Below are 23,525 nucleotides of genomic sequence, written 5' to 3'. Positions count from 1 at the left end.
GGCCCGTGTGGGTCCTCCCAGCTGTTCCCTCTACACCCTCCATGGCCCCTGCAGGCGGCCCACACCACAGGGGACTACCCTGCACCCCTGCACATGTCCCACAGGCAGCCCACCCACCACCCACATGTCACCTTGCACTACTGCCCACCAACACATGTCTCCCAGCACCCCCACTCCCCCGCATCCAGGGGCACCCTCCACCAGGCCCCCACTCCTGTCTCCCTGCACCCCCACCCCCCTGCATCCAAGGGCACCCTCCACCAGGCCCCCACTCCTGTCCTCCTGCACCCCCACCCCCCAGCACTGTAGGGCACCCTCCACCAGGCCCCCACTCATGTCTCCCAGCATCCCCACCCCCCTGCATCCAGGGGCACCCTCCACCAGGCCCCCACTCATGTCCAACACATGTCTCCCAGCACCCCCACCCCCCAGCACTGTAGGGCACCCTCCACCATGCCCCCACTCATGTCCAACTCATGTCACCCAGCACCCCCACCCCCCCTGCATCCAGGGGCACCCTCCACCATGCCCCCACTCCTGTCTCCCAGCACCCCCACCCACCAGCACTGTAGGGCACCCTCCACCATGCCCCCACTCATGTCCAACTCATGTCTCCCAGCACCCCCACCCCCCTGCATCCAAGGGCACCCTCCACCAGGCCCCCACTCCTGTCCTCCTGCACCCCCACCCCCCAGCACTCTAGGGCACCCTCCACCAGGCCCCCACTCATGTCTCCCAGCATCCCCACCCCCCTGCATCCAGGGGCACCCTCCACCATGCCCCCACTCCTGTCTCCCAGCACCCCCACCCACCAGCACTGTAGGGCACCCTCCACCATGCCCCCACTCATGTCCAACTCATGTCTCCCAGCACCCCCACCCCCCAGCAGTGCAGGGCACCCTCCACCAGGCCCCCACTCCTGTCTCCCAGCACCCCCAACCCCCAGCACTGTAGGGCACCCTCCACCATGCCCCCACTCATGTCCAACTCATGTCTCCCAGCACCCCCACCCCCTGCATCCAGGGGCACCCTCCACCATGCCCCCACTCCTGTCTCCCTGCACCCCCACCCCCCTGAATCCAGGGGCACCCTCCACCATGCCCCCATTCCTGTCTCCTAGCACCCCCACCCCCCAGCAGTGCAGGGCACCGTCCACCAGGCCCCCACTCATGTCCAACTCATGTCCCCCTGCACCCCACCCCCCAGCACTGTATGGCACCCTCCACCAGGCCCCCACTCCTGTCTCCCTGCACCCCCACCCCCCTGCATCCAGGGGCACCCTCCACCAGGCCCCCACTCATGTCCAACTCATGTCCCCCTGCACCCCCACCCCCAGCACTGTAGGGCACCCTCCATCAGGCCCCCCACTCCTGTCTCCCTGCACCCCTACCCCCCAGCACTGTAGGGCACCCTCCACCAGGCCCCCACTCATGTCCCCCTGCACCCCCACCCCCCAGCACTTTAGGGCACCCTCCACCAGGCCCCGACTCCTGTCCCCCTGCACCCCCAACCCCCAGCACTGTAGGGCACCCTCCACCAGGCCCCCACTCCTGTCTCCCTGCACCCCCACCCCCCTGCATCCAGAACACCCTCCACCAGGCCCCCACTCCTGTCTCCCTGCACCCCCACCCCCAACACTGTAGGGCACCCTCCACCAGGCCCCCACTCCTGTCCCCCTGCACCCCACCCCCTGCATCCAGGGGCACCCTCCACCATGCCCCCACTCCTGTCTCCCAGCACCCCCCAGCAGTGCAGGGCACCCTCCACCAGGCCCCCACTCATGTCCAACTCATGTCTCCCAGCACCCCCACCCCCCAGCAGTGCAGGGCACCCTCCACCAGGCCCTCACTCCTGTTTCCCAGCACCCCCACCCCCCCAGCAGTGCAGGGAACCCTCCACCAGGGCCCCACTCCTGTCTCCCAGCACCTCCACCCCCCAGCAGTGCAGGGCACCCTCCACCAGGCCCCCACTCATGTCCAACTCATGTCCCCCTGCACCCCCACCCCCCAGCACTGTAGGGCACCCTCCACCAGGCCCGACTCCCGTCTCCCTGCACCCCCACCCCCATGCATCCAGGGGCACTCTCCACCAGGCCCCCACTCCTGTCTCCCTGCACCCCCACCCCCAGCACTGTAGGGCACCCTCCACCAGGCCCCCACTCCTGTCTCCCTGCACCCCCACCCCCCAGCACTGTAGGGCACCCTCCACCAGGCCCCCACCCATGTCCCCCTGCACCCCCACCCCCCTGCATCCAGGGGCACCCTCCACCATGCCCCCACTCCTGTCCACCACCCCCACCACCCCCCAGCCGTGCGATTTGCCTGGGTACGTGGGTAGTCTCACACGCGATTCCATCAGGGTACATGTATTATGGTCACATGTATTAGGAAATGTCTCACGAGTTGCTCTCACCCCCACATGTATGTTGGAGATAGTTTTAACATAGGTGCATATAAATACAATTTCTGTTTACAGAAACAAGTGACAAGGGGCTGTGTAAGTAAATATAGTATCCGTCAGGTAGTTTTGAAGATTTATTCACAAACATCACACGTCACGCCAACACGTGTTTCAGCGCTCTCTGGGCCGTCCTCAGGGCGTTTAGATGAGTGATAGTAAGAGTTCACTATTAACATACATTGTAACAGAGTAAAGTGGCATTGCAAAAGTTGTCACGTAATAGATTGAAAATGCTACCATCATATTTGATCATATTAGCACAATGCGTACCAAGTACAGGTGCGAGGAGAGAGACCAACAGATTTGGGGGGGGGGGGAAGAAAGAAAGAGAAGAAGACAATAAATTAGTACTGAGTACAGTGTGATTGGCAATTTTGATTAAATGCATCAGGTAGAGAAATCAAAAAATCTTAATAATTTAGGTCCGCAACTTTCCATTTAAAATAAAATATATGAGAGGCTTCAAATATCCTTGCACAGAATTGGTTATATTGGAAATCGGCCGTGACCACATCCAACAGAGAAAAAGCAGATCAGAGGCGCATGATACCTGCTAAAAGGGTCCCTTCATCTAATCTCTTAGTTAGCTGATTTTCTTGTTCTTTTTCCCAAAGTTAACTGTAAAGTGAAAAATGTGCCACTGGTTACTAGGTTTATTACTAGCAATGTCAGAAAATAGGTTTTACCTAATACAATGTAAATCTAAGTATTGGGTAAGAGAACTCGTGCTTACCAGGAGGTGTAGGTTAAATGCATATTACAAAAAGTCACGCACTGCCGTTTCCGTGCTGCAATTCGGTTTTAGTTCTAAGTCTGACTATGGGAGAAAACACAAAAGACAGGTCTCCCATTAGTCAGCTTGCTCAAAACTCTGCCGTAATATACAGAGGGAGAAGCAAGTTCGCCGGTGCTTACTTGTAGCCGCTTCACCTTCGCCGCTTCAATGCGTTTCTGGTGCTGTCTCCAGCACGTCCGTAAGTCGTGTGCCTCCAGGAATGTGGGTGTTGTCTGGTTTAGCCATTCACAGGGCAGGTGGGCCTTAAAACCCACGGTCATGTGATCCACTGTGATCAGGGTTGCCGGGCAACCAAGTGCAGAGTACGAACTCAAAGGCTGCCGTGTTCTTTACGCTTTTAAAGAAAAGAAAAGAAACAGGCAAGCCTGGTACTGCAACCAAAGCTACTGCTGCGTCATTTATGTGTTTGGGATAATTCCCAAAGTAACGTGTTATACGAGTGCTGAAACTGGTGTGCCTCACTTAGATAGCACGTACTAATTCGAGGTGCAGTTTAATAGGGTAATGTAAAAATAGGCACAACGTGTGCTGTAATATCCTCGATATTATTGTTGATTACTTAAGTCATGGTCAGTCATGTGGTTAATAGAAAAAAGGGTCTGTAAATATAGTTTTAAAATGCCCGTATCATTCAAGATACAACAGATATTTAGTAAAATCTTTTACGTTAGTGTCGTTTCATGGAGTTATTCCGTGCATGCAAAGGCTGTGGCGCCAGTTCATGAGTGATGACGCCCAAATCGAAACTTTCTATGCTTGTATAGCAAATCCATAAGTGGTTGCGCAATAATGGTGACATGGGGGATCCCAGGTAAAAGGACATGTATTGGTTGCAGTGCCAGGTTGATTCTAAATGTATGAGAGGATACTACAAGTTGATCGGCATAGAGTCCAAATTAGGTTCTCAAGTATGTACTTAAAATGAAATGCAAATAGTTAAAGTAATTTCTAGTGAGGTCAATCAGTAAAATCCGACAGATTAGTGAGCATTGTAACAATATGTGCATGTGTCAAGTAATAGTATTAAACCACTTGAATTCTAAATGCCGAATTGAAATTGGTTAGGGGAGCCAAACGAAAGGCTGCTTGTTCTCTTAAATTCTAAATACCGAATTGAAATTGGTTGGAGGGGTCCATCTAAAGGCTGCTTGTTCTCTTGTGATGTGGTGACAGACACGAGTATCAATATTATACATCTAGAATTTCAAAGAAACACATTTAGTTCATGTTCTTGGTTGAGTCCAAGTTGCACACCTCTGAGCCTACAGATCATATGAGCTTCCGCTTGCCGTAATTTCAGTTGCCTGTTGCCTCCTCTAGCATGCGGTTTGATATGTTGTAGGCCCACAAATCTGATGTCCTTTCTGTGCTCCAGTTGGTGCTCCTTTTGCCAATGTGTTGCAAAAGGCAATTTCATGTCTTGGCTACTGAGGTTCGACAGGTGTTCTCTAATGCGTACTCTCAGTTCCCTGATGGTACTGCCAATATATACTTTTTTGCAAACACATAAGATACTGTATACAATAAACTTGGAACGGCAGTTTATGAATTCAGTAATACTAGTGCTCAGGTTACCATGGCATGTAAAAACTTTGGTAGGTGATAAAACGAACTTGCAAAAATTACAGGTCCCACACTTGTGAAAGCCACTTGGTCTCGTACTAAGTGAGAGCCAATTGTCCTGTCTATAGGTGCCAGATTTCATGAAGGAAGGTCAAAGTAGGTTCCTAAGAGTCGGTGCCCTTGAAAAAATGATTCTTGGTTTGTCCGTAATATAGGTTCCCAAGTCTGAATCCAATTGCAAAAGGTTCCAGTGTTTATTCAAGATGTGGTAGATAAATTTGGAATCACTTGAAAATTTAGTGATACAGTTAACATGTTGTGGAAATTTAGTCGAATTCCTAGTTTGCTCATTCACAGTTTGTGTGAGTAGTGAGGAACGGGTCCTCGTTTTCACATTCCTTAGTGCATGATTAATAGTGGACTTGTTGTAACCTCTCTCTTGAAATCTGGCTCCTACGGACTTACATTCTTTTTCAAATTGTGCATCTACACTGCAGTTCCTCCTTGCTCTGAGAAACTCTCCGTGTGGTATATTGTCAATCACATTCTTTCTATGACAACTTTTTGCATGTAGAATCGAATTAACTGCAGTGTCTTTGCAAAAGGTACTGGTATGAATGATTTCATTGGTTACATAGATCCTAAGGTCCAAGAACACAATCTCAGTGGGGTCAATTTTGCCAGTGAATTGAATTCCAAATTGGTTCTGGTTAAGAAATAACATAAAATCATTAAATTGTATGAGTGAGCCTTCCCAGATTGCAAATAGATCATCTATGTATCTCCTCCATACAGGAATACATTTAATATATGGGTTATTGTGAAAAATGTATGAGTCCTCAAAATATGCCATGAAAAGATTTGCTAGTGCCGGTGCATATTTTTCACCCATAGCTATTCCCTTGGTTTGGGTGTAGTACTCATCATTAAAAATGAATTGATTATGGTTAAGTGTAAAGTCTACAAAGGACTTGAGCATGTCACCCTGCACCCCACCCCCCTGCATCCAGGGGCACCCTCCACCATGCCCCCAATCATGTCCAACTCATGTCTCCCAGCACCCCCACCCCCCTGCATCCAGGGGCACCCTCCACCATGCCCCCACTCCTGTCTCCCAGCACCCCCACCCCCCAGCACTGTAGGGCACCCTCCACCAGGCCCCCACTCCTGTCTCCCTGCACCCCCACCCCCCAGCACTGTAGGGTACCCTCCACCAGGCCCCCACCCATGTCCCCCTGCACCCCCACCCCCCTGCATCCAAGGGCACCCTCCACCATGCCCCCACTCCTGTCGAAGACCCCCCACCCCTCAGCCGTGCGATTTGTCTGGGTACGTGGGTAGTCTCACACGCGATTCCATCAGGGTTCATATATTATGGGTCTGTGTGAATTTCCACACGCGATATCAGCAGAGTACATGTCTTATGGGGTTTGCGGGAAGTTCCACACGCGATTGCCCGGGGTACGTGTATTTAGGGGTGCGTGGGAAGTTCCACACGCGACTGGGCCTGTGAGAGTGGGGTACGTGTATTCCAGGGGTGGGCAGGAAGATTTACACGGTCGCCTACAACGGGCAAAAAAAAAAGGTCCAATCCAGAAACACGTACGCCAGCATGAAGCAGGCGCACGTCCCGCGCAGCATAAAAGTGTGCGCAAACAACAAACAAGCTCAGACGCCAGGATGAATATACCGTTCCTAGCAGCAGTGGCCGTGGGATACCGCAGGAGGAGGAGGAGGAGGATAGTCAGGGCCAGAATCTTCACACCCAGAACCAGCCTATTTGGTATGCCTGATGACCAGGTGTATGGGAGGTACAGGTTTCCACCACACATAATACTCGACCTGGTCAGTGAGTGGGAGGATGACCTCACATCACCCACCCTGTGCTCCCAAGCACTCAGCCCCCTGGAGAAGGTCCTCAATGTACTGCACTTCTTGGCTACCCGATAATTTCAGTGGACAAGTGCCATAGAGGGGGGGGGTGTCACAGGCCACGCAGTCACGGTGCCTACACCAGGTGTTGGCCATCATCACTGCACGCCCATCAGTCCGCAGGCACATATACCTGCCCAGAACACCTGCAGAAAGGCAGGCTGTCAGCCATGATTTCTACAGGGTGACACAATTCCCCAAAGTGCTAGGTGCCATTGATTGCACCCATGTGGCTCTTCGTCCCCCCAGGGCATCTGAGCACATCTATAGAAACCGCAAGCAGTGGCATTCCATCAACGTCCAGGTAGTATGTGATGCCAAGGGAATCATCACCTCAGTATATGCCAACTATCCAGGGTCCACCCATGACAGCTTCATTTACAGGATGTCAACCCTAAACCGGGACATGGAAGCTGGGCGGCATGGCGATGCATGGCTGCTTGGTGAGTAGAAATGCCACAGCACACGCATGCATGACAGATACAGAGTAATGTCAATACCCCACTAATGATCCCCCATCACCACCTCCTCAGGGGACAGTGCCTACCCTCTGAGCACCCACATGATGACGCCAATTCGGAACCCCATCACGCCTCCCAAGGTAAGATACAACACAGCCCATATTGCAACACGGGGCATAGTGGAGCGCACATTCGGAGTGCTCAAGTCACGCTATTTCGCTCCCTTGACCGTTCTGGTGGGCAGCTGTTATACGCTCCCCCAGTAGTGTGCAGGATCATAGTGGCAGCATGTGTCCTGCACAATGTTGCAACACGCCGGGGCCTGGCTGTGGACATGGTGGTGCCACCACATCCCCAACCACATGCACGCGCGCTGCGCATGGGAGGGGAAAGGGCACAGGGTGAGGCAGCCCGTACGCAGCTGGTGGCTAATTACTTCACATAGAAAGCACACCCCTGTGGAGTGCACACAGCCCTGGCACATACCATCTGACAATCAATGATGACTCAATCTGACAATTATGATGAATTAAGGGACAGTCAACTGTCAGAACCATAGCAGCCTGAGATTGTTCATCTTGAAGTGTCACAATGTGTGCATCCCTACCTACACAAACACCACCAATGCAGTGTCATCAAAAGACACACTTCCATGCAGCAAAAATGAATACCCACTTGCAAAATACAACATGAGAACAGTGCCATGTCACCCAACCCCTCCCCGGCACGGCCACACAACACACCATGGCATGTCATGCTATGTGAGAGCAAACAAATTAATCCCCACAACATGACCCAAGTGTCACAAACTACAGTGTCCCTAATGGAAACTGGCCACACATGAAATGCTCACATTAATGCAGGACCAACAACACAGATTACCAAATACTTACCAATAATACTAATCACCTATACAACCTCCAACCTACCATAAACATGACAGTACAGACCTAAAAAATTGGTAGCCTCACTACCTGATAATGCCAGCACTTCGAACACTTCCAACTGTACAGTGTTAGCGCCACGCAAAAGTGTAGGTGCACTGCTTACAGCATGGACTCCAGTTCCAAAGTAGACCGCCTTGTGAAGACATGACAAATGGACCTGCAAATTAGGAGGATGAGATGGATGCAGAGGCACATATCAATACACCATGTAGTGTACAATACAACAATATGCACTAGGAATGTATACACAGTATTGACTACAGACTGCCCACACATCAAATGGGAGTCCAACGTCACCGTGTAACTCAATGTCACTTGGGCACACCCTTTGCAAGCCCATGGAAACGGGAAGCAGGAGGGGTGTGTGTCACACAAACCCAAGCATCTGACCCAAATTCAGGACAAGCCTGCATGTGCCCAGCCAAAATACAGTGTATGCCCACGGGAGCCACACAAGGCAACACACACTGTCCAAAAAATCAAAAATCAATGGGCCCGGGGGTGGGGGTGGGGGAGGCCACCCAGGAGGTCCGAGGAGACGGTGCACACCAAAACTGTGTGGATCTTGCGAAAAAAGAAAAAACACCTCCATGGGCTCATGGCCTGCACGGCTACCCTATTGTGGGAGAATCGCTGCTGTCGCTCTCCTCACCCTCTGCAGCTGCATCAGGAGGTGGTGGCACTATGGGAGGCAGCCCACGCAAAGCCCTAGTCTGGTCCTCCATGGCAGCAAGCATGCAGGTGTGGAAGGTCTGGTTCTGGAGGATAATTGTGCGGAGGTCCCCATGCAACAACTCACGGGATGCCCGGACCTCCTCCCTAGTTGCCTGCATCTCAGCTGAGAGCGTATGTGTGAGCCGCTCCAGCTGCTGTTCTGTCCTCGTGTTAGCTGAAGCCTCAAGCTCAACCAGAGTTGCCCTGAGCTGACGGAGTTCCACCCTCAGGGCTTCCCTGTGGCCCTGGGACTCAATAGAAATGGCTTCCCGCAGAGTCTCCAGTGCCGCCCACCTGTCCCTGTTGGATGCCAACATGTCCTCCCTGTGTGACTGGCTAATGGAGTCTGTTGCCTGCTGTAGTTGTTCAATCAGCCTTTCTTGGGGGACAATGGAAGTGGCCACCCTATCCATGGCCTGAGCCATCATCTCAGTTGATGCTACCTGTTGATTTGCCATACCGTATATGGATTGCTCCCATGCGGTATTTCCAGGTGGCGTATGGCCACCGCGTCGGCGGGCACCACACCTGTCTGGGGCAAGGCGAACTGCCCCTTGCTGTGCCGGCACTGCCTGAGGCTGCAGGACTGCATTCCCCCTCTGATCTGCTGGCCCAGGAACAGGATCAGATGTAGCGGAGTGTGACCCTGCATCCGTAACCACCAAAGGCGGACCTACCAACACTGACATCCCCATTGAGGGTTCTACCCCTGGTGGAGTTGGGTTGGACAGTACAGAATCCCTCCCAGAAACACTTACCTGCGACGGCACATAGGTCTCATCATCCGAATCGACCCCTGAATAGAGCTCGGGGGAGGTGCACCCAGAGACACCCTTTGAGATGACGGTCTGCAGCAAGTGTGGGTTCTCACCCACCACCACACCACGTCCCTCACTGGTGCCCGGTCGGGCCTGAGACCCCTCCTGGGTCTGCACCATCTCCACAACCCCAGCAGTATCAAGTGCGTCATCCCCTGCAAAGACATGAAAAAAAAGAAATGGGAACAGGCATTAGCACCATGGCACACAATTAGGGCTGAGAAGCAACAGAAACAGTACTTCATTGACACATGTCCCACATGACTATACCCCTCCCATGCATGCACTGTCACTGCGTATGAAGTGGAGGCAAATGGCACACATTGATGACACCAAGATGGAAGACCAACAAATTTGCTGCATGCTGCCTAGAAGTGTCATCACACATTGGCCTGTGATTGGCATGTCCAATACACATACATGACACATGCCATCACACAGATGGCATGTACCCTAGCCATGTCACACATGTGACAATAGGACTGAGAAATGCCTAGTGAAAGTGGTGGAATGCAGACAATCAGCCTGAATGAACACAGAATAATATGCAACTATGTTGTGGCAAGATGACACTTCAAGGGCAACTGGCGTGAGGTTGGGCTGAATGTCTACTGTTGCCAGAAGGGATACTGCAACACCCAAATCCTGGTGCGCAGAATGTATTGGATGAAGCACATGGGTGACCCAAACCACTCAGGCACACACCCCCACACCTGGCACTCAATCAGAAGCACTCACACACACACCATGCACATGGATGACACACACATGCATGTGCACTCACCGGACAATGCCTCGTAATCTGGCAGGTCTCCCACGCCTTGGATATGTTCCTCCGTGACGTAGGTCCCAGCAACATACTCATGTGGAGTGAGTTCTATGTCCTCTGCCGGAGACCCACCTCCAGTCACTAGAGTTGCAGCATGACTTGAGGCCAGCTTTTTCTTTGCCCTGCTCTTAAGGTCATTCCAGCGCTTGTAGCAATCATTAGCTGTGCGCCTCACGAATCCAAGGGCACTTATGAGGTCTGCAATGGTCTGCCAGTGTGCCTGACGTTGTGCAGGTGTGGTCTTGCATCCTGCAGTAATCACCATTTCGCTGTCATGTGCGGACACATACTCCACAAGTGCATCAAGTTCGGCCTGATTGAAGCTGGGCTTCTTTGGTGGGTCGGACTGTGTAGCCGTGTCTGGGGCATCAGCCTGTACTGGACGAGCACTCTTCCTCTTCCGCTTGGAAGGTGGTGGTGATACTGAGTGTCCTACGCCGCTCTGGACACTAGCGGCAGGAGCCCCGGTGGACTGTGGACTAGGAGTGTGGGAATGAACACTCACCATGGGACTTGGTGCAGGCATTAGCTGAAGTGTGATGTAGTCAGGGGGAACGTCAGCAGGATGCACTAGGACCGACACTGTCCTGGCTGGGAGACTCAGAGCTGGGGTGGATGGAGCCGCAGCTGCCCCTACAGCCTCCCCACCCTGCCTACTCGGGGCAGCAGATGACATAGCTGACCCTGATCCACGTGGGCTGGTGACACCAACGTGCACTGCCACACGTGGCCTAGACCTGCTGAACTGGAAGTCAGCCATGGAGTTACCCCGTGCCAGGTCTGGTGCCACAATGGGCTGGTCCAACAAGGGCTGAGCAGGGATGGTGTCAGCCACGTTACCCTCAACCGGGGGGGGGGGGGCATGGATGTCCCTGACTGGTCACCCACACATGGGGGGCTAGGGGCACCCTGCAAGTCCTGGCCACGTCCCCTACCGTATCCACCACGGCCACCTCTTGTGGCTTGCCCACCTTTGCCACCCTTACCGCGTGCTCGCCTCCCAACCATGGCACTGATGTTGTTGTGCGTATGGGAGATGCAGTAAACTATTGTCCTGGGCAATTGGGGGTCAAAGGGGTAGGGTACTAGATGGAATTCGTACCCTAGTGCTCTAGCAAGGCTGTATGTGACCCCTGGGGAAGATGACGGGTCACGCAACGCACAGGCACCCCGAAAAAGGGAGATAATGTGCACGCAACCCCTCCTAGAACACGTGCGTGGAAAAAAAAACCTGCACTATGCTGTGGCACCCAGAAACACAAAAATAAACGTATGCGTGTCTCACGCAGCCTAGACTGACCTCTGAAGGGGTAGGAAACACACGGGGCAAGCACAGATGTCAAATACGTGCGCGACTCACCGTCTGCCAGGAAATATCGTGTGAAAAATACGCGCATGTGCGCGTTGGCAACACCCCCGCCAAAAGAAGAATTGTACGCTGTCTGAGGAGACAGGACAACAGGAGAAGTGAACGTTGTTTGAGGAAACAGGCCCAGGAAAAAGACAAGAAGAGAAAAAGCTGCCAGAGGTAACAGGGAGTACGAACTTGGAACGCCGTGAAGTAAATCGCGTGTGAACCGACAAGAAGTACAGATTTCACCCACTCGCTCTCCACGAAAAGCACGTACAAGGAAATGGCGTTCTACACGTACCTTTTAAACATGCCCACACGTCCAGCGTCACTTCTGCGTGTACGCGCTACGGCCCCATCCTCCAATTACACGAGCTGACACTCTGACGTGCAGTCATTGGACGTGTAACATGCACCCGTGTACAGGGAAACGCCCACGCACGCACGTCACAGATGCGCATACGCGCTGGTGGCCTTTGGACCAATGAATTTGCATACGTGTGCTGACGCGCTTACGCGCTAAGGCCCTTTCCTCGAATTACACGCAGACGTGCTGGATTTTCACGTGCCAAATCACTCCGTATCAAGCTGGCCACGCGTAAGCACACGGAAGACCACGCTCCTGCCCAGAAGGCCGAATTACTGCCCCCCAGAGCCCCGAGCACGCTCCCACCTGCCATCTGCTGCTGCCTGATTCCCTGCTGCCCACGTGCCCTGCCATTTGCTGCCTGCACATCAGCCAGGGGTGCTGTTGCTGTGACCACCCCTGCTGGAACCGAAGACTCCCGACTGGGATTCCATCGCTCCACAGACCAGCCCCAGGACCCAGTTGCCCACCCACTCCTGCCTCTGGGGTTGTCATGTCGGGCACTGCAACATCTGGCACCACTGACAACCCCCGGGCAGAGAGGCAGAGGGGCACCAGCTTCACTGCCACCGAAGTTGGTGTCCTGGTGGAGCAAGTCCTGGGGCAGTATGATGCCCTCTTCGGAAGTTTGCTCGCTGACAAGGAAGGACGGACTCGGATCTGGACGGACATCGTGACTGCCATCAATGCGGAGGGGGTGGCAGTCCAACTATTCCATCATGTCAAGAAGCGCTGGGAGGACTTCAGGCCCAGGACCCTCAACAAGGCCCGGCGCCTCTTGAAGGCAGCGGATGCTAAGGAGCGCGGGGCCACTTGTCGGATGATCAGATGAGGGTCCTGGAATGCATATCCCCAGCGCTCCACGTCCAGGTCCTTGAGAGGCAGACCCGTCTGGAGTCGAGCGGTAAGTGTACATGCATCATGATTGTGTGCTGTGCGTGTGGTGATGTGCCAGTAGTGTGCAGGTTGCACATGTGTTTTTATGGGGCCAAGTATGGGGGTGGTGTACAGGGCCGTGAGGCTAACACATGCAAGGGCTGTCATGTGTGAGACATGGATGGTGCTTGTGTGTGTAGGCTTGTATGCCAAATGCAGTTGTGTGGGCACACATGTTTGGATGAATGTGTATGTAAGTAGGCATGTTCGTGATGTCACACATGGATGTTGTTTTCAGCTGCATGTATCAGCACTGTGTACATGTGCATGTGTGTGTATTTCACAAGGGTGCAACAGTGACGCAACATGGATGCATGTGACAGCGGGATGTGGAAGCCTGATTGGCAGATGTGACATGGATGCCAATCTGAACACTGCGACAGTTGGCAGAGGTGTACACATGCATGCAAGTGTGGTGGTGTATGTGCATGTGTAGTGCACTCCCTGTGTTGCATGTGATGTCTGGCTCACCTTTGCCTGCTCATGCTGTTTTATGTGTATGGATGGTGCTGGCTGTTTTGATATGGCTGTGGTATGGCTCATGTGTGCGAGTTGAAATGACATGTGTGTTGGCGATTGTGATGCCATGTCTGAGGTTTGCCAATGCCACTCATGTACAACTGTCATGTGTGTATGTGTCCATTGTACAGTGCCCTGATGCCTGTGTTTTATTTCTCCCTGTCTGCAGCGTCAACTGATGAAGAGGGCGGAGAAGGTGCTGTGGAGCACAGCGGCGGGGATCGCACCGCCAGCCGGAGACGCAAGGCCCGGCTCCCCTCCGAGGTTGTGATCTCGTCGGGGAGTGAGGAGTCCGGTGCCGCGTCCCAGGCCGCAGCTGCCGGGGGGAGGTCCAAGAGGCGGAGGTCGGAGTTGGACTCCTCGGCAGCAGAAGGGGCAGCTAGGACCCCATAGGGCCCAACGGGGGAAGATGGCACAGAGTCATCCAGGTTGGTGGGGGGTTTGGTGGAGGAGGAGGCCGTGCAAGCGACAGACGGGGTCTGGAGGTGGGGATTCCACTGGTGCTAGTGGTGCAGTGCAGGACCAGGGACAGAAGCCAGCACAGGCCGCCACAGAGGTGCCTGTGTGCAATCCTATCCCTGATCCTGTCACTGCATCATCTTGCACCAGCAGGGATGCCTACGTCCAGACCCGTTTTCAGGCAGGGGATGAGCTCACAACAACTGGCCTTCCTCTGCCTTGGGACGTGGTTATCCAGGTACGGGTTGAGCTTGTCCTGACTGGTGTGGCGTTGTGTCAATGGGCCATGCGAGGTGACCTGCAGTCTTTTCATGAGGAGACTGCACGTCATCTCGAATGGCTCGTTGACCGCGTCGGCCTACTGGGACAGGTCACCCAGGCCGGATTCCTCCGTTTGCTGCAGCTTGCTCCGACCCCCTCCTCAACTGAACACCCTATGCGCCAGTCGTCGTCCGTGCCATCTTCCCACCCATTTGTCATCTGGGTGCCCTGTGGCGCTGCCTCTGACGGTGCAGCCAGGCTGGTGGAGGAGGCATCCCTGCCACAGTCGGGAGTCGGACGTCCAGCAGGGGTGGCCACATTAACGACTGCACCCCAGCTGGTGGAGGATGTGCAGGCAGCAGGAGCCAGGGCACGGGCACAGGCACAGCAGCAGCAGCAATGAGGTGGGAGCCATGATGGCTCGGGGCCTTCGACATCGGAGGGGCAGGCATCGGCCGGAGGGCAGGAGGAACCAGGACGGGAAGTGTCTTCCGTGTGGCAGCGGTTGGGCCACGCCATAGATGCGGAGCGGCAGCGGGCGGACGAGGCACGGCTCATGATGGTCAGGGCAGAGAACTCCATGCAGAGGACCCTGAGGCGGGCCGAGTGCCTTGAGGCAATCCGCAGGGAGTTGGAGGTGAACATGTCGTCGGCCCTGTGGACACTCGGGGCCATGGAGGAGGACCGCCTCCGGGACATTGAGCAGGAGTTCGATGATGCCCTGGCCCGGAACATCCCGAAGTGAGCCGTCGGACTGGCCCGCTGCCCTTGTAAATAGTTCTGTAGTTAGTGTTAGGTTTCCTTTGCTTTTTTATATTTTTTGTACCTTTTGGACAATGGACCACATTTTTGTATATAGTTTTTTTTATTAGGTAGTGTTATTAGATAGGTTTAATTTCTTCTGTTGGGATCATGGACCCTGGATTGTTTATCTGTATATAGTTGACTGTTGGGATTTTTTTTTTAAATTTTGATTTTACCCATGGAGCAATGGTTTTTGGTTTTAATTTTCCATTGGATTTACTTTTGTGAACTGTGACTTTGGACACCTTTCCTTTGGATTATGGTTTGTGGTTTTACATTATTTTGCAGACATGCCGCTTTTTGTTTTTAATTCACATTTTCGTTTGTTTATTTTTGATTCCATTTATGTTGCTTTTAATACATATTTTTTCATCATACTTCAATGTGTAGTATCATCTCATTGGTTTCATGCATGTCATGATATGGGTTCTGACATTCACTGACACCCATTGTGTGTATGTGAGGGACATGTGTTCATTTACATACTTGCCATTGGGGTTGTATCATGTAATTGGCATTTCTAAGTGGGTGGATGCAATACTTGGGTGGGTGTTTGGCATGTGGAGGCTTCCCATAAGGGCCAGGGATCTAGATTGTGATGACGTGTTGGCTGGGGGACATGTGTGGGGGCCTGCTGGCAGGTGCCCCTGACTGCTGGGGGGTGGCGGTGCTGAGAGACAGGAGTGGGGGCCTGGTGGAGGGTGCCCCTGGATGCAGGGGGGTGGGGGTGCAGCTGGTGGAGGGTGCCCTGGATGCAGGGGGTTGGGGTGCAGGGAGACAGGAGTGGGGGCCTGGTGGAGGGTGCCCTACAGTGCTGGGGGGTGGGGGTGCAGCGGGACAGGAATGGGGGCCTGCTGGAGGGTTCCCTACAGTGCTGGGGGGGTGTGGGTGCTGGGAGACAGGAGTGGGGGCCTGGTGGAGGGTGCCCCTGGATGCAGGGGGTGGGGGTGCAGGGAGACAGGAGTGGGGGCCTGGTGGAGGGTGCCCTACAGTGCGGGGGTGGGGGTGCAGGGGGACATGAGTTGGACATGAGTGGGGGCCTGGTGGAGGGTGCCCCACAGTGCGGGGGTGGGGGTGCAGGGGGACATGAGTGGGGCCTAGTGGAGGGTGCCCCTGGATGCGGGGGGTGGGGGTGCAGGGGGACATGAGTTGGAGATGAGTGGGGCCTGGTGGAGGGTGCCCCACAGTGCTGGGGGGTGGGGGTGCAGGGGGACATGAGTTGGACATGAGTGGGGGCCTGGTGGAGGGTGCCCCACAGTGCTGGGGGGTGGGGGTGCTGGGAGACATGAGTTGGACATGAGTGGGGGCCTGGTGAAGGGTGCCCCACAGTGCTGGGGGGTGGGGGTGCTGGGAGACTTGCGTTGGTGGGCAGTGGTGCAAGGTGACATGTGGGTTGGCTTGGGGGCATGGCCATGGTGGATGGGCTGCCTGCGGGACATGTGCAGGGTAGTCCCCTGTGGTGTGGGCCACCTGCAGGGGCCGTGGAGGGTGTAGAGTGAACAGCTGGGAGGACCCACACGGCCGATTCACGTGTAGGACTACACGGCACCCCCGGAATACACGTAGGCTGCTGGATTCGCGTGTGGAATTTCCCTCGCACCTTGGAATACACGTACCCTGCTGAAATCGCATGTGTAACTTCACGCGCAACCAGAAATACACGCACCACGGACAATCGCGTGTGGAATTTCCAGCGCACCTTGGAATACACGTACCCTGCTGAAATCGCGTGTGGAACTTCCCGCGCACTCCGAAATACACGTACACAGGGCAATCGCGTGTGGAACTTCCCGCGCAGCCCGAAATACACGTACCCAGGGCAATCGCGTGTGGAACTTCCCAAGCAACCCCGGAATACACGTACCCAGGGCAATCACGTGTGGAACTTCCCGCGAACCCCGTAATACACGTACCCTGATGAATTTGCGTGTCAGACTACACGCGCACCCCTGAAATACACGTACCCAGGCGAATTGCACTGCTGGGGGGGTGGGGGGGGTGGTTGACAGGAGTGGAGGCATGGTGGAGGGTGTCACTGGATGCTGGGGGGTGGGGGTGCAGGGAGACAGGAGTGGGGGCCTGGTGGAGGGTGCCCCTGGATGCTGGGGGGGTGGGGGTGCAGGGAGACATGAGTTGGACATGTGTGGGGGCCTGGTGGAGGGTGGCCCTGGATGCAGGGGGGTGGAGGTGCAGGGGGACATGAGTTGGACATGAGTGGGGGCCTGGTGGAGGGTGCCCTGCACTGCGGGAGGGTGGGGGTGCTGGGAGACATGAGTTGGACATGTGTGGGGGCCTGCTGGCAGGTGCCCCACAGTGCTGGGGGGGTGAGGGTGCTGGGAGACATGGGTTGTTGATCAGTGGTGCAAGGTGACATGTGGGTTGGCTGGGGGGCATTCCCATGGTGGATGGGCTGCCTGCGGGACATGAGGAGGGGTGCAGGGTAGTCCCCTGTGGTGTGGCCTGCCTGCAGGGGCTGTGGAGGATGTAGAGGGAACACCTGGGAGGACCCACACGGCCAATTCACATGTAGTACTCCCCGCGCACCCCTGAAATACACTTCGCCTGATGGAATCGCGTGTGATACTTCACGCGCACCCCGGAAATACACGTACCCTGCTGAATTTGCGTGTGATACTTCCCGCGCACCCCTGGAATAGACGTGCCCTGATGGATTCGCGTGTATTACTTCACGCGCACCCCTGATGTACACGTACCCAGAACATTTGCGTGTGAATCTTCCCGCGAACCACTGAAATACACGTTCCCCGCTTGGCATTTGCTGTTTGGCAGCCCTGTGAACGGGTCCAGGGTTAGCGCAGACATTTGCGATGAATTGGGAATTTTGATGGCTTTTCCTTGCGCGAGGGCGTTCTTGGGGGCGGAACTGGCGCTGCTGCAGGGTCGCTACGCCACAGCTGGTTTTGGAGGCTAAAATCCATGAATACGCTGTGCGATGAAATGGATTTTATCGCACGCGGCTGGTGCAGTGTATCGCACGGGGACACTGTGCGCCAGCCGCGTGCGCCACTTTTGTGCGAAATTCTATGAATTACCCTATCAATGTGTTTGGTACGGGAGAAATACTAGTCATCAGAAACGGTCAGAGCAGGGTGTTTTCTTTCTGCAGATTCTGTAAGCTAAAGGAGAATTGTGAGACATTGGTGCACATGTTGTCTGAATGTGATGGATTTAGGAAGGAACGCATTAGTCACTTTAGTCGTTACATACCCAATACTGAGTGTGTGGATCTGGAGCTTTTGTGGCAGGACATGCTGCACAGTAAAAGAGTAAATTTACAGATTGCAGTAGTAAGATTCCTGAAGAATCACTGCAATTTATGAAACTGTGTTAAAGAAATCATCTACTGCGTTGGACTATGTATTAGAATTATGTGAATTTTAAAAACTGTAAATATTTTAACGGTTTTATGAAGAAGTGTAACTGTTTGTGGGTAAGATAACTCACTTAAATGTGGATCATCGTCAGTATGTGAATTTTAGCGTCATGAAATTTAAGAAACAAACCACAAGCTGCTTTATATCTGTATTAGCCATAGGTGTTATTTTTAGTAACACTGTGTATTTTAGTGGTTTTGCGAAAAAGCTACACCAATTGCGGGAAAGGAAAATGTTTTAATGTGTATTATTGTAAGCTATGAATTTTGTATGGCAAAGCATAAGAGACAATCAGTGTGCCTAAAACATATGTAAAAAACAAACCTGTAAAAAAATCCTGTTTTGTAAAAGTTACAATGTAACTATAAATAAATTTAAAAAAACAAAAACAAGATGGTCATCTCCTCATGAGATCCTCCCGCATTATACCACCACCAGAGGGAATATCGGGTATCAGCCTCACCTCTATGGCCTCATGGGAAAGGGCTCCACCACAGAGAGAAGTTACAACACCTTAATCGTCACAGTTCCCATCGTTCAATTTGAAAGCCTGCATCATGTTGTCCACCAAACTTAATTCTCTTCATACAAAACTGTCCTTTTTTTTAAGCCATGTATTTGCTGAATATTTGTTTCTGGTATAACAATAGGGGATGTACCTTTACTACCAGGGCTACACCCGTCACATATAACTGGGACTTCTTGTGTGCAGTGAAGGGTCTTAAGCCATGCTTATAAAGGGGATGTGTGTATTTAAGAGTAATAAAATATATAGGTCTAGGGTTTGGGCCATATTCTTGAGTGAGCAGAGCGGGTTCTGGTGGGCCACTTACCCTTCACATAGATCATGATAACTCTATTGGGAGTTTAAATAAATCCAGGAAGTTCCTGACTTCCAAACTCCTTATTTGTAGACAAGTTCCCCTTACCTTCCCCATGCCTGGACTGTTGGACCATTCTTGTTCAATATTACCCCATTCTCCTAAAAGATATTAATTTTGAAGTCTTCATGTGGCGACCCTATTCTATGGCTGGTGATGGTCTGGGGAGCCTGGTGGATCCTCTGTGCCCCTCTTCCAGGATTTGCATCATGGAGCGGATGCTGTCACTCTGCAACCAGGGTCGTCCAAATCTGATCACCTAGCCTGTTGTATGTGACATTATTACGCCTTGGGGTTCAGAGTTGAAAAACTGCTAGTCCAGGACATAGTCATGGGACCCTCATAGGAAGCACTGTCTCGCACCCCTCTTCATCGTCTACACAGAAAAACAAACTGGTAATTAAAAGTGGGCAAAAGGTGCGACTCTGAATGGTTACCATCAGTCAGTGTACCTACTTACAGGTTACCTTGTAACATAGGGTACAGCTTTCACTACTAGTGGGATGCATGCTACGCCACAGTTACCTCAGCTGACCAAAATGGTCACAGATGGCACAGAAAACACTCTTGAGTCTTTAAGCTAGTTCAAAGGTTTATATTTTCTTCGTGGGCCTAGGCAGGCCACTTTTGCTTCCCTCTTCTTGACATGATCTTACTCCACTCCTACATCTTGTACCCTGGTAGGCTTCTAACCCCTTTTGAGAGAGATTCCCATCAGTCCTTAACATTGTCCTGCAGCAGAAAGGAAAGGTTTGACCGTCTGCCTGCAAGTAAGCAGCCCCAAGGGAAAACACATGAAGTACGCATGCTGCTCGTAGCCCCAGACTACCGGAGCTGCCGTCAGAGGCTCACAAAGGAATATGTGTTGCTACCTAGGAGTGATTGCAGGGGTTGTGTTTGGGATCCCTCTGCAATCCACATCCCCTTTTGCCCAGAGAATGCCTGCAAAGGTTCGTGTGCAGTGGCCAGCAGTGATTGGCTGGTGGTCAGATGAGCCTTGCTAAAAGTCCAGTTAGGCTTGTGCAAACATTTCTGGGTCATGTGAGATGACTTTACATACTCTTACTGCATTTTGAACAGTTAGTTACTGTGTTACCTCTCTGTTTCGTTTGCAGTGATTTCCTATGCAAAACCTTGCTAGAAAGTACATATTTTTGCAAATATATCGGCCCATGATAGTGTTGGAAGAAACTGCGGTAATGCAGTGGTAACTGTTACTGACACATTACTACCACATAACCGCACTGCCATACTACAGCTTTGGTGGTGAGGCGGAGGAAAAACCTCCAGCTAAATGCGAGAGGTAATTCCGCCACCTTCCTGCCAAAAAACTGCGGAATTAGTGCTGACGTTAATTCTGCCAAAATCCCCATGGAGTATGATGAACTCCATAAATGGGCACTAACACCGCCATACCACCACTTTCAATCCAGCAGTAATTACGCTGAACCAAGAGGTGGTAACAATAATTCCATTTGGTGGTATTCTGGCAGATTTACCACCGGGAAACCGCCAAACATGTTATGAGGCCCATGGTGTGGACCTTTGCATATTGTGTGCTAATCAGAAGTATATTCTGTGGCTTTACACAGCTACCTTCTGGAAGGTTGCCTTGGCTGCTCTAGCCATACTAACATATTCAGGAACCTAAAGAAAAGAACCTATGAACCAAGTAGATTGATATTTCTGGGCCTTAAAAACCGATCCTAAGATCTCCCGAACACCAAAGTAAAATTCTATTATTCCCAATGAATACAGTAGTGCTGCTATATTCCATTATTGCCAGATGCCATGAAGCACTAAATCTATGATCGTTTATTCAGGCTGGTATATGAATGCAATATTCTATTATGCCCCGGAAGCACAGCAAGGTCAGATTGAAACATGCCCAGCTAACACATTGGGTTATGCCCAATGCTCAACGGATGGTTTGATTCCACAGAGTACATTTGCAAGTCAATATTTCCAGTATGCTGAGTTAGCTCAGTAGTGACAGATTCCTTTATGGCCATTTTCCACAGAAAAGCCAGATTCCTTTTATACACAGTTACCAAGATAACCCCAGATTCCATTATGCAAATTAGCCAAATACATTAAAGTACTGGAACATCCCAGTGCTCTCCCGCAGTCATCCGGCTCCTGGACTTCACTTCCATTGGAAGCATCACCCAGGAGCTAAAATAGGCATTTTCTGTCTGGATGGAGGTTTCTGCAACGCCTCATTCACTGTCCGCACACTATGTTCACTCTCTACTTAATCTTTACTCATTAGAACAATCTCATCATGTTCTGAGACACAATAATGGCTCTCAGACTCAATAATGTGAATAATCCGTGGAATATTCTAATACAGAATCACGTTTCTACTATGAGGAGCAATGATGGGAATATTCTTTTGTTCCACGAGGGGCATATTCTTTGACACGTTGTAAAGCATATTCTGCACCATGCAAGAGAAATGTTACGTTTTATTGCACTTTTGGCTGATTAGTCCTTTTGTGATGGAATAACAAACATGATACTATACATACATGGTTTGACAGTAATAAAACATTCACAACTTTAAAAAAAGAAACTAAAAATACAAATTCCACTACAAATATTTAGAACATTTTGGATGTAATCAGACCCTCATAACCCATAACAATACATCTAAAAAGACTAGTTTAATTGAAAAGAAAATGCTGCTCCAGGGGAGATATAGAAGTAGGAAAGTGAGATGTTACGCCTCCTCACTCACAGTCCCTGTAGTCTAGAAGTTGCACAAATTTACCTGGCTGGATCTCTGTTCCCATGCCCCATATATAAAGACGGCAGTTGATTTTGTAATAGCCTCCTCAAAGTCCCATAAAAACCACTGCTTCTTCGTTAACCAAGAAACCTCCCTTCTTAGGTAGGGAGGAGATATATCTTGACCTTAAGGGTTCATAGACTGAGTAGGCAAGGAGGAAATTGACAATCGAGAGGTCATTTCTTCAGAGCTACCCTGTTATACATACCATGTTAGATATGTTTGATGCAGTGATCAGTGGATACCCGAACAGTCCCCTTGCCAGTAGTGACCAAGATCTTTTAACATCACCTCCAGCTGCAAAAACTTGTCCTAGGCTTCACTCCATGCTTATCACAACAAAAATATGAGTGTCAGACCAACATGCTGTCTTAATTAATACATTTAATTGTCTTTTAACATGCCATCATGCCACCTTACAGTCACTTTGCAGTGGTTAATGTAAGGCAGTGCTCCTCCTGTTGGACAAATCCCCGCTGGAAACTTTGACATGGTGGATGTCAAGCTAATCAGTGTTAAAAATGTATCTTTAATTTAACTGTTGCATATATGTGCCTACCAACCCTTTGAAAGTCAAGATTGTAGTGCGGATGATTTTTTGATCTTGACGAAAAGAAAAATCTTGTGGATTAGTAAAAGCAATATTTTTTTTAATTTCTTTGTAGATACGGCGAGCATTCCGAAGTATCCGAAACACATTACCAGAGATCCTCTATGTTTTCTTGCTGTTTATTTTCAGTGTCTTGATGTTTTCGCTTATGGCCTTGAAGCTGTTTGGAAGCAGGTGAGTTTGTGTGTTGGGCAAATGGAAGCCAACAGTGGTACTCACATTCATGGGCCAGTGGCACGTTGGCGATAGCGTAGAATTATGCACCGTGAAGACTGTACTTTTGTCACTAAAATGGTATAGGAATTGTTTTAAAAATGAGAAGTATCACAATTTAAAATGAGAAATCCTCATGAAATGCTTTGCCAATTATACTTTGATGCATATTATTGCCTTCGAAGATAATGGCTAGGGAATTGGTATATTTCTGAATTTTACAGTGCCCCAACCCCACACACCATCTTTCGAGTAACAAGTGCTTGAGTGTGTCATACTGAATGGAACAACTTTTTCTAATACTGTATATGTTGCAAGTCTAGAAAAATTGTGATGTTCCTCACCATGTAAAGACATTTTGTGAAACTACCTTTTTTTTAAATATGACCTAGCTATTTCAGGTTGTTCATTTAGCTTT

At 51.5% G+C, this 23,525-nt stretch overlaps 1 protein-coding gene across 1 annotated transcript in view; it reads left to right on the top strand.

Moving 5' to 3' along the window:
* The window catches only part of LOC138453728 (two pore calcium channel protein 1-like), a 1,160,417-nt gene that overhangs the window by 399,470 nt on the left and 737,422 nt on the right, over positions 1-23,525 (top strand). The window contains exon 6 of the mRNA XM_069606850.1: positions 22,950-23,068. Coding sequence (XP_069462951.1) covers positions 22,950-23,068 — 119 coding nt within the window. The remainder of the gene's footprint in view (positions 1-22,949; positions 23,069-23,525) is intronic.

Source organism: Ambystoma mexicanum, chromosome 4p (assembly GCF_040938575.1).
Source record: "Ambystoma mexicanum isolate Mex_15411 chromosome 4p, UKY_AmexF1_1, whole genome shotgun sequence".
In the NCBI taxonomy this organism is placed as follows: domain Eukaryota; kingdom Metazoa; phylum Chordata; class Amphibia; order Caudata; family Ambystomatidae; genus Ambystoma; species Ambystoma mexicanum.
The sequence above is the reverse complement of the archived record's forward strand: the minus strand, read 5'-3'. Positions and strand labels throughout refer to the sequence as shown.